General features: G+C 41.0%; 1 protein-coding gene across 4 annotated transcripts in view; it reads right to left on the bottom strand.

Annotated features, from left to right (window-relative positions):
- The window catches only part of GRIA1 (glutamate ionotropic receptor AMPA type subunit 1), a 307,786-nt gene extending 295,650 nt beyond the window's left edge, over positions 1 to 12,136 (bottom strand). For all 4 annotated transcript variants that reach the window (XM_061617437.1, XM_061617436.1, XM_061617438.1 and 1 more), the window contains exons 1-2: positions 12,055 to 12,136; positions 9,844 to 9,981 (exon numbers count right to left, since the gene is read on the bottom strand). In XM_061617437.1, coding sequence (XP_061473421.1) covers positions 9,844 to 9,981; positions 12,055 to 12,136 — 220 coding nt within the window. The remainder of the gene's footprint in view (positions 1 to 9,843; positions 9,982 to 12,054) is intronic.
- Positions 12,137 to 12,445: the final 309 nt, after the last annotated feature.

Here is a 12,445-nt window from a genome sequence, read left to right as displayed (position 1 = left end):
AAGGGCAACGACAACTAACAGGACTCCTTAGAGAACCACTGACGTTACTCTGAATTGGTCTCAGTGATGTCATTACATAGTCAAATCCGATTATTGGCATGATGATGTCAGATGATGATAGCTGATTTGAAGAGGGGAACTTGGTACTGAAGCTGCATTGGATTGGGATAGGGAACAAACTAATCACCACCACCTGAATGACAGGCATTTGGCTGGAAAGTGGGAGAGGAACAACCTGACTAAGTGTTAGTGAAGACTCCTGTGCACAGAGGGATAAAAAATGCCCCTAGCTCCCAGTCCTGAAAAAAATCACCAAAAAGGGAGGCACTTTTCATGGGTGAAGAAAATATTTGCAAAACAAACCTCCATATTTTGGCTAATTAGATTGTTTAAAAAAATAATCAGTCAGATTATTTTTTTAAAAAAAATTCATCTGTCACAATGCAGGCCCTATATCATGCCTGAAACATTTGCTGGAAGAGTTTGGTCTTCAGCTAGTACTGGAAGATAGAAAAAGTCAGTGCCATCCAAATCTCAGCAGGGAGAGAGTGTTCCACAGTCAGGGTGCTATTGCTCAGAAAGTCTTCTGGGGTTCATAGATCCCCTGACGGTGACCTCATTAAGTGATAGAATTACCAAGAGGGCCTCTCCAGCTGATCTCAAAGTCTGGGCAGGATGATATTACACAGCCACGAGAGTGGCTGTATACTATTATTTATTATTTATTAATTAAATTTGTATACCGCCCGACTAGCAGTAGATCTCTGGGCAGTGAACATCAAAAAATACAATAGAATTACACAATCTAATAAAACGAAGTATATAAAAACTGTACAATATAAAATCAGATTACAACAATTTAAAATTAAATTAACTTACATTAAAATGCCTCAGAGAAGAGGAAGGTTTTAACTTGGCGCCGAAAAGATGGTAGTGTCGGCGCCAAGCGCACCTCCTCGGGGAGACTATTCCATAGTTCGGGGGCCACCACTGAGAAGGCCCTAGATCTTGTCACCACCCTCCGGGCCTCCCTATGGGTCGGGACCCAGAGAAGGGCCTTCATAGTAGACCGTAGTGTATGGGCGGGTTCATATCGGGAGAGGCGTTCCAACAGATATCGTGGTCCCGCGCCGTATAAGGCTTTATAGGTTAGTACCAACACTTTGAATCTGGCCTGGAAGCATATTGGAAGCCAGTGCAGGCGAGCCAAAACAGGTGTTATATGCTCAGACCGCTTAGTTCTTGTTAGCAGTCTGGCGGCTGGATTTTGCACTAGCTGTAGCTTCCGAACCGTCTTCAAAGGTAGCCCTACATAAAGCGCATTGCAGTAGCCAGCGTGGATTTTTCACATTCCACAATGTTAAACTCTGACCTTCATCTTCTGCAGTTTAAAAGTTTAACAAATGCCTGGCTGAATTTTAATTAATTTTAGAAATTTTGGCTGGAACTCAATGATAACATGGGGCATGCTCAGTAAGAACCAACTGTCAGTGTTCTAAAAGCCTCACAGCTGCTGGGCTTACCTAATCAGGGAGCCACACCCACACCAGACTTTCATTTCATGTGAGACAGTCATACGTTCCCCCAGAGAATTCTGGGAAGTGTAGTTTGTGAGGGTGCTGAGAGGAGACTCCTATTCCCCTGACAGAGCTCCAGTGGCCAGAGTGGTTTGACAGTCAGCCACTCTGATTGAAGCTTTGTGAAGGGAACAGGGCATCTCCTAGCAACACTCAGCACCCTTCAATAACTACACTTCCCAGGATTCTTTGGGAGAAGCCATGACTGCCTAAAGTGAAATAAAGGCCTGGTGTGGATGTGGCCAGGGACAGCTTTGGTTTACATTTGGGTAAGAGACTACATGTGCCTTCTGTAAAATAAAAAGGTGGGGGAAACACTGAAAAAGGATACTGTTCACAGTGTTTTCTTTTTGGAAAGGAAAGGGGCTTGCCCTCTGCCCAGAGTCTGGCCACCCAATCTCCTCTCCTCCTCCTCCCCTCCCTGCTCCTCCCCCAGGTCAGTGTTGGACTACGATCTGGGAGACCAGGGTTCAAATTCCCACACAGCCATGAAGCTCACTGGGTGACCTTGGGCCAGTCACTGCCTCTCACCCTCAGAGGAAGGCAATGGTAAACCCCCTCTGAATACCATTTACCATTAAAACTGTGTTCATAGGGTCGCCATAAGTCGGGATCAACTTGAAGGCAGTCCATTTCCATTTTCAAATATGATTGCACAGAAATGAATCCCATTGAACTCAAAAAGCATGCAAATGATCAAACCCACCTTCCCTTCTCTTCCCTCCTACACCCTCCCTCTTGCCCCTTCCCTCCCCCTTCCTTTGCCCCTCCCTCCCCATCCCCTTCCAATCCCCTCCTTCCCCTTCCCCTCCCCCTCCTCCTCCCCATGGCCAGTTTTACCTATCTTATGCATGATTGCACAGGAGTAAATACCATTGAACTCTATAATCATGCAAATGATCAAACCTGCTGTCCCCCTTCCTTTGCCCCTCTCCAATCCGCTCCTTCCCCTTCCCCCTTCTCCTCCCCCATGGTCAGTTTTACCTATCCTAACCATGATTGCATAGGAGTAAATCCCACTGAACTCAATAAGCATGCAAATGATCAGACCTGCCTTTTCCCTCCTTCCCTTCTCCTCTCCCTTCCTCCTCCCCTCCCCTCTTTCTTCTTCCTCCTCCCCTGCCCACTCTAGCCTTCCCTTCTTTCCCCCTGGTCAGTTTTACCTATTTTAAGCATGATTGCACAGGAGTAAATCCCACTGAACTCAATAAACATACAAATGATCAAACCTGTCCTTCTCCCCTCCCCCTCCTGCCTGCTCCCGTCCCCCTTCTCCCCTCTGCCCTTCCTCCCCTCCCTTTTCCTCCTCCTCCTCTGCTCCCTTCCCCTGTGGTCAGTTTCACCTATCCTAAGCATGATTGCAGGGAAGTAAATCCCACTGAACTCAATAAGCATGCAAATGATCAATCCATGCTCAGCAAACTTGCACAGGATCCCATTTCTTACCTCCTGGATTAAAAAAACAGATAAATTCACTAATAGGCAAAAAACCTTGCGGTTTAAGAACGTATCTATAGCCCACATATATTTCTATCCAACTTTTAAAAGCAGGGAAATTAGGCAGCTATAGTAAATGCACCAGGGGAGCAGGAGACCTGACCTCCTCTCTAGGTGTGCTCTATGTTTTTAATTGACTGTGCCCACCTTACCTTAAATGAAGTGGTTGAAACATAGCAGGCTGAAAACATGCATCCTCTTTTTTCCAACAGCTAGAGTCATTGCTGAAGTAGCAACATATTGGAATCTGTCTGGTTTTACATTAAACTGCAGTTCCAGATTCAACTGTTATTGCACCCAAAATAAAAAAGAACATAACCTCCAATTTGAAACACAAAAGGCTGTCTTCACCATCATATGACACTGACCAATAAAAAGGCTTTGAAATTAATAAAAATAAATTTGACACAGATTTCTAGGATGAATAATGAGGGAAATAAAATTTTCTAGATTAGATTCTGTGTAGAAACATTAGTAACACAGGAAAGAAGCAAAGTAAGAAGAACACCAACAAACATACAAAAATATAATTCTCCATCTTTGGAGATGGCAGGTGTTGCCACCACTCACCATATGCACATGTTACCAAATTCTTCCAAGCTACACAGCATGTGGATTGGACTGTGAAAGACCAACCCAAATTGTGTTTGCATTTTGACAAATTCGTAGGGCAGTCCAATATCTCAGAGAGGAGGTCAGGTATCCTGCTCCCCTGGTGCATTCACTATAGCTGCCCAATTTCCCTGCTTTTTAAACTTGGATAGAAATATCTGTGGGTTATAGGTACGTTCTTAAACCGCAAGGTTTTTTGCCTATTAGTGAATGGTTTCTCTTGTTAATGTTAACTTGTGATCAGAACAACTGATCACAGCTGGTAGCCTAAAATGCAGAAAATAATGACGCTACTAATTTTATGAATATGCAAGTCCTTCTTTTGGCCATAAAAATTAGGTGTTGAGGTTTTTTGAGACACAACTAGTTTCATGTCACGTTTATACATTTTTCTGTGTAAGTGTACTCTGGTATTCAGTAAAAACAACAACACTACTACTACTAGTAGTAGTATTATCGATATCTGAAGCGATATGTCACAGTGAGCAATACATTTACAAACAGATTTCTAGGTTATGGTTGCAATTGCCAAGTGGAGTTCAATATTTGGGTGTTCGATTTTGTTATGTTTACATATAATGTTCTGGGATGTTTGGTATTATACTCCACAATAGCCCTCTTCAACGGAAGGCTTGCTAAGAGACTTCCTAACAGTAGAACTGTTACCATGTAAGAAGATTAATGTATTATTTCATTAACAGAACAAGACTCCAAGCACCATCAGTTATGTGGCATATTACTTTAGCAACTGTATGTGTGAGGTATGTTTCTGTTGATAATGAGATGGTGAATTTGTGCATGTTAGTGGGAGGCTCCATGTCTTTAATGCAATACCCTGTGGAGTAGCATTCTGGCTAGCAATACCATGAAAATTACAGTCCATAAGTGGAATCTGCAATAAAAATGTTGCAATATGAAGTGCGGCTGTTCAGGATTCCAGGCGCTCCATTCCATTTCACCTCCACCTGGTTTTCAATCCCCCCTCCCTACAACAGTTAGCATTCCATGGCCACTGAGCACACTCCCCACCTGCACTATGCATTCAAAACAGTATCATAGGAGACCCCTATTCCCCTCACAAAGCTGCAATTCCCAGAGCAGTTTAACAGTCAATCCCTCTTCCCAGCACCCTTAACAAACTACAGTTACCAGGATTCTTTGGGGAAAGCCATAACTGTTGAAAGTGGTATGATACAGCTTTAAATGCATAGTGCCTCAGTCCTCAATGGGCTGTTTTTAGGATCCCACCTCTGAGAACACTTGGGTTTCACCAAGCCAGACGATACCTTCCTCTAGAGTGCATGGTGCTGTTTTGACTACATAAGCAATGGCAAACAGAACAATGAATACTGGAAAGACAGGGAATGATAACAGATTCCATTTCTCATGAAGAAATCTCACAGATGCAACAAAAACCCTATCTACTCTGGTTTTACTACGATTGATCTTCCAAGCTATATCTAAGGTGTCCACCTCCTACATTTTCACATACTGCCATTTCCCACAGGTCAGACCATTGGTTCATTTAGCTCAGTATTATCTATGCTTGAGGTTCCCAAACTATGATCCGTGGACCACCAGTGATCCATGAGCTGCATTCAGGTGGTCCATGGCATGGCTGCATTAAATATTTATATTCATATTGATTTTTATGGCATTCTATTGCTTCTTGTATATATTGTATTTTATTGTATTGCAATTTGAATTCTATGAAATATAAATTGTAATAAAATAAAATATATAATAAAAGAAGCAATAAAGATGCCATTAAAAATCATCACCATCTAGCACAGTACATTACAACTGCTATAACCAGAAGAGAAAAATCATTAAGCAGTCCACCAAGACCATCAGCAATTTTCAATTGGTCCATGGGGAAAACCTTTTCCCCACTGTTCTATGCTGACTGGCCATGGCTCTCCATGATTTTAGACAGAAGTTTCTCCCACCCTACCTGGAGATGCTGGGGATTGAACCCAGGACGCTTGCAAAGCAGATGCTCTACCAGTGAACAATAGCCATTCCCTTTAATTTACTATTTTCCATGATGCCCCTCCATTTTGACTGTTTAGGGGTTAGGTCTGCTGAGGGTGGCACACTGCTGTAGTGTTTTGCAGCACTGAGCTTTTAATATTCCTAAAGTGAAAAGGCACTTCATTAAGCTATTTGGCTTTCTAATTTTAGAATACATTTTTATACTACCTGATTTGTTTTTTTAGTTACATGGTGCCAAAATGAGATTAGAAAGCACTATGGAAAACTGGGTGGTGATCTTACAATGATTGCTGAAATACAAGTGTTAGCAGAAGTCAAGATAGGCCCTTTAATTAGTTTTCTTTGTGAGGAGCCCCTATAATGGGTACATAACATAAACACAGAATGCACTCACCATAACAGTTTTTTTTTTTAGGGCCAAAGTTAATGTGACTGTTGGAATGTACTTTCATAAATATGTATTGTGATTGCCTAAACGTATGAAGTCAACATTGCTAGATATTACTTTTATCATGGAGTTTTAATCTTTTAAATTTATTATTACCATCATCTCCATCATCATCATCATAATTCAGTTTGTTAGTTACTTGTTACCTGAAGGTCTCCAAGCGATTTACAACACTGTTAAAACACAAATAAATGTATTATGCCATAAAAAAATGCAAATGTACTGCCTTCAAGTTGAATCCGACTTATGGTGACCCTACGAATAGGGTTTTCATGAGGCTGAGAGGCAGTGACTGGCCCAAGGTCACCCAATGAGCTTCATGGCTATGTGGGGATTTGAACCCTATGCCATAACCAACAACAAATAATAGTGATCTTGCTTTAATGTTAAAGGGAAGACAAATGTCTTCTATAGCAATTTAATTTGAAACCAGACCCATTTCCTATGAAGTAGTAGCCAATATTATTGCAGAAGCAGCCAAGATTTAAATGCATCAGATATAGTCTGCTTAGTATTGCTTTATATTACCAAAGATGATGGCATGGTAACCATGCAACAGTGTGTCACTGCATCTGGTTTATTGCCAGTTGGTACAGGGTCTCAGTTCTGCTGTATACGACTCCTAGTTCTATTTCATTATTACCTGCTAGATGGCAATGGATGCCTTTTTACACTGTGCTCTGCCAGTTCACCATTGGTGTTTGGGGAATTTTCCTTTCAAACCTTCTGCCATATGCAGAAAACAAATATTCACAAAATACATCAATAGATCGAGCTATAGTTTTAAACAGAGCAACTTTTCTTTCGATTTTAATTTTATATTTTAATGTTCAATGTTTAATTAATTTAATGTTGCATTGGGTGTTCTGATGTTTTTAAATGTGTAAACTACCTTGGTGAAGGGTGGCTTAGAAATCACATAATAAATTAATTAATTTTAAAAAATTCAGTGACACTGGTCTCAAGAAACACACACCCACACAGTTATTTTATATTGTTGTTATCCTGTCATGCTGACTCTAAACTCCCACTTCTCATTTACAGCAATGATTGCCAACTTCCACCATAAGGCTGTTGACCATTTGTGCAAGAACGGATCCTGTAGTTGTAGTAGTTGCTTCTGGCAATCCAACTTGTTCCTGCTCTCCAAGTTTATTTTTAGAAATGCAGGAGCAAGGGAAGCCCTTTCAGGAAAAAAAAATAGATATCAGAATGGAGGAGTGTAAGATATTAACCCCTCCTGCTCCCTCTATTGTTCTCTGGAAATGCCCTTGCAAGGCTGTTTTTCCTTCCAAGCCAGGTTCATATCTGATTTGAGAGTCCAGCTTTGGTGGGGGTGGGGGCAGGGAATACCACTGTATTTGCAGGGGAGACTTGACAGGTGGAGAAAGGGTAAAAGACCCTCTCCCATTAGCCAATTCTTCTCTGCCCAGTGCTGCTCACCCCTGCATTAGTCTGACAAGGGAAACATGGGGATTGAGAAGCTCCATGTTTTTCTTGTGATCACGCCAATTCTGTTATGAGGCATCATGCAATTGCTCTTGTCAGAAGAACCACCTACTTTATGAATAGCTGAAAATATCGGTGACAGGGCATGTGAGGACAAAGGTAACTCATGATATAAAAAACCCAACTCAACCAAAAACATGTTGTGCATCTCCATGGAAACAAACAATCTCTGTAAGAATATTTACATCATATTCCGAAAAGAAAAAGCCCACTAAAGAAACTACGGCTTATATAAATGCTGAAAAAGAAATTATTGTTTCTCCACTGCTATCTGTGCTTATGGAGAAAGGAATATAAGGAAGAATAATTTTTAGTACCACTTTTCAGAGGCACAAATGCGGTACTCCATGACTGTTGTTGAAAGCACAGACTGCCTACAATCTGCAGAGAACAAAATGATGGAAGCTTTAATTTAACAGAAAAGGAGAATAAACTGCGATCGGATAGCATGGAGTAACTTTCATGGGCCATGTAGGACAAACTGTTCTACAAAATGCCGATCTCAAATATAAAGCAAGTCAAAAATTGTTGTTCCATGAGAACTGAGGAAAGTAGGAGATTGTTTACTTAACAATTTCTAGTCTGAGCATAATCTCAGTTCTGTGCTGATTACCTAAGCACAACTGGGGACATAAAACTGTAAAATCACAGGGCTAGGAAGGATCTCCTGGGCCCATGAAACCAAATTCACCAATGAACAGTGATGTTATATGATTCTATAGACACAACTGATGTAAGCTCATAGGCCTACAAAGTTAGTTGAGCTCAGAAAGTCATAAGCTGCTTTGAATGGAAATATGGAAGGGTAGAATGTTTCATTCTGAGACAAGTCAGACTCTTTTATCAGAAACAAAATATCCTGCTTAATATCTGCAACTAATTGTCCATGTCATTATCCAGCAGCTTTATTCCATCAGCAGCACACCCCTCTGGGTTTGTCTAGTTTTGATGCTGTTCACTTTTTTTTGCATCCAGCAAATCACATCTTTCACTCTACTCATCAAAAACCTGTAGCCTCCATCTCTTCCATAGAACTGTATCTGTTCAAGCCCCACATTTCTGACTCATCTTCTCATCTTGATGCCACACTTCTTTGAGTCCTTGTGTTCTACTATTTGTCATAGCCAGTCTAAATCCACCATATGGAAATTACAATAGGAATAGCATAAAAGGAATCAGAGATGGAAGTATTCTGACTTTCTCTACACGTTGTCCTTTACTAACAAAATGCCAAAACATGCTTGCAGAATGACAACTACATACACAATAATGATTCTTGTCTGGCTGGTGCATAGGAGCCTTGGGATCATTCACAGATGGCTAGGACAAGGTAAGCTTAAAAACTGATAGATCAGACCAAATGCCTTGGGTAGTTCCATTTAATTAAAACCTTTGGGTCTTATGAATGTACAACACAGAGCAGAAAACCGAGCTAAAGAATTCCTGTAATACCAAATCAATTCCTTTTCTCTGAGAACAGCAGCATACATTGACAAAGACCAAAATTTGTCAGCAATCCTGTTTTATTGGTGAAGGTTTGGTTTTTGTTATTTCTTTTATGCTTGTTCATGGCTAATCAAATTGTTTTGGCTTCTGTCCTGCTTGTACCATACGAAGCCCTCCACCATGCTGAGTTCTGGAGCAAAGTCCAACAAAACCTTCTATAAGCAGATCTGCTAGTGCATGTTTTAATCTGAGAATGCCTTTAACTGCTTTGGGTAAAAGTTTACAAATAACTATTTGAGCTCAAACATATCACCTTGCATTCATTATTGGTTGGATTGCTAGCTTTAGATCTGACTTTTCATTGCTCTTCCAGCCAACCTCAGATAAGTTAACTGTTGGCTCTTTTTTTAAGAAAAATGTTGCAAGATTTAAGTCATAGCTATCAAAAACACATGGAATAACCCATGCATCCCACTTCCTTTCCTGTTCTGCATGTACCACACATTTGGGCTATGACAAATCCATAATCCCAAACTGTGAAAAAAACTGGAACACTGCAGTGAAAAAAAACAAAGTTGCCTAAATCTCCAAATAAAGAAACAATGAAAAGGAACTTGGGGAGTGGGGTGGAAATCGGAATGAAATCTCATGACACAGACCTTGATAAATGTCCTTATTTTTAAAGGAACAACTTCTACATGGATGAACCAGACAGAAGAGAGAGAGAAAAGTTGGCCTATAGAGATAGCCACTACTTACAGGTGTAGGTCATTTCAAAGCTGTCACTAATATTCACAATGTCAATCTGAGGAGCCAGCTTGGGGGGCTCTGTGAACTGAGACAATGCAAACATAAAAGCAGCATGTTCCTGGGATTGTTGAGTAGGAAATAATCCCCCTGGGGGAAAAAGAAAGAAAGAGATGGAAAACTGATAATCAGTTAAACATTAAATGACAACGGCATTACTATGACTCCACTTCAGCATGTAGTAATTCTAGGACACTACTTTGCTAGCATAGTGGCCAAAACTTCTCCAGATACATTTCCAGAAAGGTAGCCATTTCAGACAGTCTCTTTTAGCAAAAATAATCCTGTTGCACCTTAGAGACTAACAAATACATTTTGGCATGAGCTTTCAGCATCCTGTGCAGTCTGACCATTATATAACACAAAAAAAATTATATCCTAAATATGATAATAAAGAGTGAATCAGGAATAGAATTGGGGACGGGGGGGGTAATCATTTGGGCATCATTTCCTGAAAGGACTTTAAGGGTTAAAAATGAGTACTGTCAAAGAAAGGAATTAGCATTTCCATCCTCCCCTCATCTAAAGGAGACCCTTTTCCCTTTTACACAGGATCTGAGTGTGCCACATTTGCCCACATTGAGCAGATGTTTACTCAACAAGTTGTTGGAGTACTAAGAGAAAATGAACAAAGGAAGGCAAATCCGGCATTATCCACGCAACACCTGTCTTCTTACAATGGGCACTGGGAATGGCCAAATTAGTGTTACAAACAGATTAAGCCATGCTCCCTGCAGCTGCAAAGGATCATTCACAAGGGATATTATCTGTACCAGGGATTATATTCAGGGACCAAGACGCCCACCCAGAAACCTGGCTACTGTAGGGTCTGCTATTATTGAATTCATTTAATTTCTAGCCTTAGAAACATAGCATAGAGCACAAGCTAATGATGCGACCAGATGGATCCAAGTGTGTTGTTGTTGACAGTTGCTTATTGGAACTAAATGTGTGATTATACCTTTGAATGCAGTTAATTTACTTTTAGTGTACATTTGAGTTTGATCGAAATGCAAAAGGAGTATTACATCCCTAGGTACAGATGTGCAAATGAGGCATAGATAGAGTAAATGGCTCGATGGAATGGAACATCATGATCATGATCATGCTTATTAATTGCTATAACAATTACATTCAGCAAAGCAAGAAAGCAAAAGCACTAAGTGTAGTCTCCTATGAAGCAGGATACTTTCTACATGTTCAACAGCGTACACAATGCATGGTGCTGTGGAAGGATTTTGCACCAATAAAATAAAATACAATAAATCACACTCAGATCTCGTTGCCAAAGGAAGGTGTTAGAAATGGCAGCCTGCTAATTTTCCAGGTTCACCTTTTGTTTCATGGCGAACCATGGAAGAAATCTGGAAAATGAGGATGCCAGCAAGGGAACATAAAACTGCAATAAAACTGCCTATCCTGCAAGTGTTTTTACACTTTACCAGGAGTTGTTTTTACTCTGAGGACAAGCCAGCAATTGGCACTGCAAAGAGAGAAAGGTTCAAGACAGAAGGGCGAGGAAAGAGACAGTTCTCAATACCAAATACTATCAATCATGTTTTGGGAGGGGAGCTGTGGGCTGGCTGTATGAATGAGACAAATGAAATAAATACTGCTAATGCTTGGAAAGGGGACAAGGGGATGCATGGAATGGAAAAAGATTGAATGCAACGTCTTCCTGGCATTGTTCTGCTTTTGTTTAAGAGCAACAACAAAGACTAGAGAGAACTGATTTCTCCAGGTATCTCTACCTACATACAGACATCAGAAAACATCCCTACCCCCACCCCCACACCCAATAAGAAAAACCTGATGGAAAAATACAAAGTGGTTTTCTGCCTAATCGTTTTTTAGGATGAAATGCTGAGTCCAGGTTTAAGACAAAATAAATTGTTTGCCTCTTCCATTTCAAAAGCACTTTGGGTACAGGTATGTCCCTCACCCACCAACTAAGAAGAATATACGCAAACCATTTTTATTTTTTTTGTTCCCTACACAATTCTACAGATATGGTACTCCATCCCATACATGAGCCAGACTCCCATTCTTTCTGTGCAAGTAGAGGCAGTGGATGGATTAGATCAGACACACACACAGAGCAAGAGAGAGAGAGAGATCCAGGAAAATGCATTCAACATAGGAAGGCAGTAGTTTCACACTCACCTATCTGGATGTTGCTGGGGAAATTGACCCCCAACACTGCCCCTAGGAAACTGGTGCAGAAGAAGGCAAAAATGTGCTGCATATTCCCTTTTGCATTGGCGAGAAAGAAGCCCAGGTCCAAGCATAGATTTGGTATTTTCCCCCTTCTGGTTTCTTTCTTTTCTTTTCTTCCCCCCCTTTCCCACCCCCTTTTGGTCCTCTCTTCCTTCTGTTATGTGTGTCTCTTTCTCTTGGAATCCAGCGCTACGATCGCTGCCTTAACACCAACTGACAGCACGATTAACTGAGCTCCGAGAGAGAGAAAGAGAAACCCTTTCTCATCCACAGCCCCCCTCCTCCTCACTCACTCACGCTCATGCATGCACAGCCTGTTTCTCTCTCTCCCCCTCGC

Source organism: Rhineura floridana, chromosome 3 (genome assembly GCF_030035675.1).
Source record: "Rhineura floridana isolate rRhiFlo1 chromosome 3, rRhiFlo1.hap2, whole genome shotgun sequence".
Taxonomy (NCBI): domain Eukaryota; kingdom Metazoa; phylum Chordata; class Lepidosauria; order Squamata; family Rhineuridae; genus Rhineura; species Rhineura floridana.
The sequence above is the reverse complement of the archived record's forward strand: the minus strand, read 5'-3'. Positions and strand labels throughout refer to the sequence as shown.